Source organism: Garra rufa, chromosome 17 (genome assembly GCF_049309525.1).
Source record: "Garra rufa chromosome 17, GarRuf1.0, whole genome shotgun sequence".
NCBI lineage: Eukaryota > Metazoa > Chordata > Actinopteri > Cypriniformes > Cyprinidae > Garra > Garra rufa.
The window spans coordinates 23,746,106-23,751,564 of NC_133377.1; the positions used below are offsets into that span (position 1 = coordinate 23,746,106).

The 5,459-nt window shown below is 34.5% G+C and overlaps 2 protein-coding genes across 2 annotated transcripts; one reads left to right on the top strand and one right to left on the bottom strand.

Annotated features, from left to right (window-relative positions):
- Positions 1-715: 715 nt before the first annotated feature.
- Positions 716-2,958, bottom strand: tfpi2 (tissue factor pathway inhibitor 2). The gene is made up of 5 exons (XM_073821615.1): positions 2,801-2,958; positions 2,461-2,631; positions 2,095-2,274; positions 1,470-1,646; positions 716-1,382 (listed from the first exon to the last, which is right to left on the bottom strand). Exons 1-5 carry the CDS (start codon positions 2,874-2,876, stop codon positions 1,282-1,284), a joined length of 705 nt encoding a protein of 234 aa, XP_073677716.1. The 5' UTR covers positions 2,877-2,958; the 3' UTR covers positions 716-1,281.
- Positions 2,959-4,444: 1,486 nt separating this feature from the next.
- gngt1 (guanine nucleotide binding protein (G protein), gamma transducing activity polypeptide 1) lies at positions 4,445-5,132 on the top strand. Its single transcript, XM_073821617.1, has 3 exons — positions 4,445-4,501; positions 4,593-4,691; positions 4,765-5,132. Exons 2-3 carry the CDS (start codon positions 4,596-4,598, stop codon positions 4,888-4,890), a joined length of 222 nt encoding a protein of 73 aa, XP_073677718.1. The 5' UTR covers positions 4,445-4,501; positions 4,593-4,595; the 3' UTR covers positions 4,891-5,132.
- The last annotated feature ends 327 nt before the right edge of the window (positions 5,133-5,459 follow it).

Genomic DNA, 5,459 nt, shown 5'->3' on the forward strand with positions numbered 1-5,459 from the left:
TGTTTATGAGAAGCACACATGTAAAAGATTGACAAACAGCTGAACATATACTTGTTTAATTAGTGACACTTAGCCTGCATTTTAAAATCTTTATTTGAATATGGCCACATTATATCGTGCTCTAAAATAGTTCTGTGAACAAATATCTGACAGAGACTCCTCCTCTATCAGCCAATCACTGTGTGCATTAGTAGGCATGCTGACATCACCCATAGCAACAAGGTCAACCCCGCCCGAGGTCAACAAAATTTACCTTCATTATTTTTTTAAATATGTTTTTACAATATACTTACAGAATCATTTTGACCCACACAACGTATTGTTGGCTATTGCTACAAACATACCAGTTCTACTTATGACTGGTTTTGTGGTCCAGGCCAGGGTAACATATTCCTTTGCTTTTTCATATAGGATGTATTCACAACTAATAATATAAAAAACATTAATGCTACTGCATCAAAAATGAGAATGGATGTGCATATGATATGCTACACTCTTAAAAATAAAGGTGCTTTAAAATTTTCTTCACAGCGATGCCATAGATAGAAGAACCATTTTTGGTTCCACAAAGAACCATTCAGTCTTTCTTACCTTTTTATATCGTGAAGCACTTTTTTTTAAGAGTGTAGCTGATATTAATATTTCTGTGATGTGTTATTTATGGTAACATTATTATGACTGATTAGAGAAATGATGCAGATCAAAAAGTCATAAATGCTTGTATTGTGGCTTTATTTAATTTTTAGCTTTGACATCAAGTGCCATCAAAGTCACGAGACCCAATATTATTTGACAGAAAATGTATACTTTTATAAATAAAAATGAAACATTTAAAACAAAAAGGTCAAATACATGTCATTTCTCACTTTAATGGTTAATAACTTGCTATTTTTGACCAAGCAGACAATGAGCATTTTCATTTTTCATTCTTGTTTTTCTCAACTTTTTGAAATCACTGTCATAGGGTATGTGACATCAGTATATTAAATATTGTTGTTAATTACTGTCTGTTAAACATTATTTCTTCATCACTAAAACACTGTTAGGCTTTACAAAATACTGTATTTAATAATACAAATAATTAAAAATAGTACATTCTTGTTTTATTTAAAATAAACATTTTACAAGTTCATAAAAATACATGATATCAAACAAACTTTTAAAAAAACAATCAATATCACATACACATAGTGAGATATGTATAAACTGCTGCCTTCAATTCCAATACTATAAAATCAGTGCAATTTGTCAGTAATACAGTGCCAATGACTTCATAAACCATTATTTGGCCAACTTTTCCCTTGGTGGCTGGGCCTTTACTCGTCTTAGGTATTCTTTGGAAACTCTTATAGACTTTTTAGTGGGATTCCAACTTTTGCTCCCTGAGAACAACAAAAAACATTGTTAGACATTGAAAACAATTCAAATCTCATATAAGTTACAGACAAACACTTAGTGATCAAACATACCATTTTTAACACAAACATCCATACAGCTTTGTTTGGAGATGAAGTTATTGGTGCTTCCTCCGCACCCAGTGTATATGAACTCCTCACAAGTCTTTGTTGCAGAGTTGTAGTAATACCTTGGTATGGACGCTAAGCACTTTCCTTTGTCCAAGATGTCATTGCAAATCACAGGGATTGCTGAAACAAAAAATAAAAGTACACAAAAATGATTAACTTTTGATCTTTGGGTTTTCTAGGGATCTCAAAAATGTTCCAGGTGAAGCTAGGGTCCATTAACTTTAGACCATTTAGACATGATGCTCATTAAACAAGTTTGTTGTGCTGATGATTTGTAAAAGATGCGAATAAAAATAATGTAATGTGTTGTAATAAAGACAATTATGGTTGCAACAAGTACACAGGTCCCTTAATGTTCTCTGCTATGTTCCGCTCAACCATTTTATTAAAGGTATTGACTTTTTCACTCCAACTGTTTAAGATTAAAAACTTTATTCATGCTATTTTATCTGAGAGATGGCACAAACACTTCACACCATCTTGCATTTTAAATATTTAAGTCCTAGATGAATGGATGACTCTAAATGAACAACTTTTTAAAAATGCTAGTGTCTCAGCATTTACTTACTTTTAGGAGGTCTGCAATATTCCATACATTCCTGGAGGTTCTGAAAATTGTTCTCATTCCCTTGGCAACCACCATAAAAGAAGGGCTCACACTGCATAGAGCTCATATTGAAGAAATAACGCTTGAAGAGGCCACGGCAGGGCCCCTCATTCCTTTGAAAACGACAGATCTGGGGGATTTCTGTTGTGTGCAGAGGAAAACAGGTTAAATTGAGCATTTCCCATCATTTGTGCAAATTACTTGTAGTATATAGTTTTTTAAGCATAACTGCCCTCAGAACTCTCATAAACAGTCATTTAAGATGCTATGTAGAATGTTTACATAGCAAATGCGTGTATTCAGAGTGGACGTTTAAAATGAACGTACTTGGTATCCTGAAGCATGTTTTCTGACATTCCATAAAGGACTTGAAGTTGTTTGCGTTTCCTCCACAACCGCTGTAGCTGAATTCTTCACACTGTTGGGTGATTGTATTGTAGTAATAACGCTGGATGTCATCATTACATGTTCCTTCTTCAATTTGCAACAGGCAAACTTCTGTGGGGGAATAAATTACGCATTGTTTAAAATAAGGGATAAAGCTCAACCTCAAATTGACGTGCAACTGTCCGATTTGAGTGTCAGGTTTAAAAAACAAAACGCGTCTGTCTCGTCCATTTTACAACTTTTGAGGAAGCCATTAAAAGAGCAAAAATGTTATCTTTACCTTTGGGTTGTAGTCCGACGGCGCTTTTCAGTACAGCAACAATAAGCAAAAGACCTCCAAGGAAATCACACGCCATTGTGATAACTAGATTTTGGATTTTAAGGTGGCGTCTGATATGTTACTCGCCTGAAGTTACTAACTTGACTTCTACCCATCGTTGCCTTATAAATGGAGAATTTGTCAGGGGTGGAATTGGAAGGGCGGGCTATACTTCCACGCAGTACACCAAACTGCGTCTATTCCCAAAGTAGGAAATAAATAATGACTTCATATTTCATATGCAAATTTCCTTAGAATTATATCAAAGCCAAACGTACTACTACTATAACCATTATACTATAACAATCTTACTAATAAATTATCTGTAAATGAAAACATTATACGAGTATATTTCACTCAGAAATACTATTTCTACTTTAAAAATTTTACGTTTAATTGACTGTGTTACTCGCCTTTTTTGTATTTATAAGATGTATAAGCGGGTTCTGAATGCTTATAAATAGTTAATATAATGATAGATAACAAAAATGACTAATAACAATGTTTTATTATTATTAAAGGAGTAGTTCACTTCCAGAATAAAAGATTCCTGATAATTTACTCACCCTTATGTCATCCAAGATGTTCATGTCTTTCTTTCTTCACCTAAAAAATAAATAAATTAAGGTTTTAAAGGAAACAAACAGGATTTTTTTTCCATATTGTGGACTTCAATTGTGCCAACGGGTTGAAGGTCCAAATTGCAAGTTTCAGTGCATCTTCAAAGGGCTCTACACGATCCCAGCCAAGGAATAAGGGTCTTATCTAGTGAAGAAAAAAAATTATATACTTTTTAACCACAAATTCTCATCTTGCATTAGCTCTTCATGGATTACGTATGCACCATTAGTTCTTCATGTGTGCACTCCAGTTAAAAAATGTAGGTGAAAAACTCAATCTAATTTTTTCTTTCGCTAATTTTTTAGAAAATGAAAGAGGGTTTAGCTAGATAAGACCCTTATTCCTCAACTTGGATTGTGTCGAACCCTTTGAAACTGCGCTGAAACTGCAATTTGGACCTTCACCCCGTTGGTTTCCATTGGAGTCCAATAGAGAAAAATCCTGAAATGTTTTCCTCAGAAACCTTAATTTCTTTTCAACTGAAGAAAGAAAGACATGGACATCTTGGATGGCATAGGGGTGAGAAAATAATCAGGAAATTTAAATTCTGGAAGTGAACTAATGATTTAAGATTATAATAGAATAGTTCTAGTAGAAAGTTAGAATATAAGTTGGCTCTTATATAATGAATATGAAACCCTTTTTTTTTTCCGAAACAATAGATTTGTCATGGATGATGCATTATCTAATGTGATAGGTCAGGGGTAAACATGGATTAGCCTGTAATACTTTCTATGTCCCCTTGACCTACATTGCAATCCAAGAGTCATCGGGAGAAAACCTTAATCAATTTCATCATGTCTGGGATACATTTCATTTGTTACGTAAGTATGTGTTTACTTTGTCGGATGTGTGGTTGTTCACAAGAACAGCTGACCAGAAATTTGAAGAAGACTCTAGAAAGATAAAATAAGAGTGCTTGCTTTAATGAGATTATGAGATTGCGATGTTTATGCAGATTACTTTATAAACCGGATTGAGAGAGAGCTGCAGAATCTCTGTCCATTTTCACAGGTGGAGGAGACCTCATCGTAAGCGGCAGTAAGTCTATCAGAAATATATTGTATAATTAAATATCTCAAACATAAATTGTCTACCACATGTGATGTGATGGTTTGATTTGATTTCTCAGACAATGCCGGTCATAAATGTAGAAGATCTGACAGACCTGGATAAGGCTAAAATGGAAGTAACCCAGCTGAAAGTTGAGGTGAAACTTGAAAGGGCCAAGGTAAGCGTTTAAATCTGATTGCTGGTATGCTGTTTTTTGTTTGGTTGTCGCTTCAACTACTTTTTTTCATCAGGTGTCTAAATGCTGTGAAGAGATTTCAGAGTACATTCAAGGTGGAGCAGAGGAGGATCCTTTGGTCAAAGGCATTCCAGAGGAAAAGAACCCATTTAAGGAAAAAGGTGGATGTGTCATTTGCTAATGTGGACAGAGAAACCCCCAACTTTTGCAGATTAGTGTTCAATGGACACCTGCTAAAATGTAATCATAGCTGGAATCCACTGTGCTATTCGAAAAAGGACAATCACAAACCTGGATAGATGTTTGATTAACTCTAAATGGCTTTTTCTCCCTTGTAAATGAGTCCCCAGGATCTGGACCCTGATATATTGTGTATTCCTCTTTGAAGTGCTGTAATAAACCAGCCTACCATTGTGCACTGATCACCAGAGATTTGCTTGATGGACTAATACATGTATTTCTTTTTTTGGGCAGCCAGCCAAATGGTAACATCTGTGTGACAAAACAGGGTGAAAGTGAAATGTTTGACCTTGTAATTTACATGATAAATCAAGGCTTATTCGGTTGAATATTTTAGCTATAAATAAAATTACTTAGCAAAGGGCCACTACAGTTTCTGAGTGAAATTTTTGTCACCCCAAGAGTCATAATAGGTTTGGTTTAAAATTTACAAACTTTTTACAGAACAATTTACATCAAATGTAAAATGAGTCTGCCATAAAATTTGGACACACTTTCTTGTTAATTACA

Excerpts from the sequence above, each read along its gene's own strand:
- tfpi2 (XM_073821615.1), bottom strand. The coding sequence starts at position 2,876 with ATGGCGTGTGATTTCCTTGGAGGTCTTTTGCTTATTGTTGCTGTACTG. Across the intron at positions 2,632-2,800 it reads CGTCGGACTACAACCCAAAG|AAGTTTGCCTGTTGCAAATT; the intron begins GTAAAGATAACA and ends ATTCCCCCACAG. Across the intron at positions 1,383-1,469 it reads GGATGTTTGTGTTAAAAATG|GGAGCAAAAGTTGGAATCCC; the intron begins GTATGTTTGATC and ends TGTTGTTCTCAG.
- gngt1 (XM_073821617.1), top strand. The coding sequence starts at position 4,596 with ATGCCGGTCATAAATGTAGAAGATCTGACAGACCTGGATAAGGCTAAA. Across the intron at positions 4,692-4,764 it reads TGAAACTTGAAAGGGCCAAG|GTGTCTAAATGCTGTGAAGA; the intron begins GTAAGCGTTTAA and ends TTTTTTCATCAG.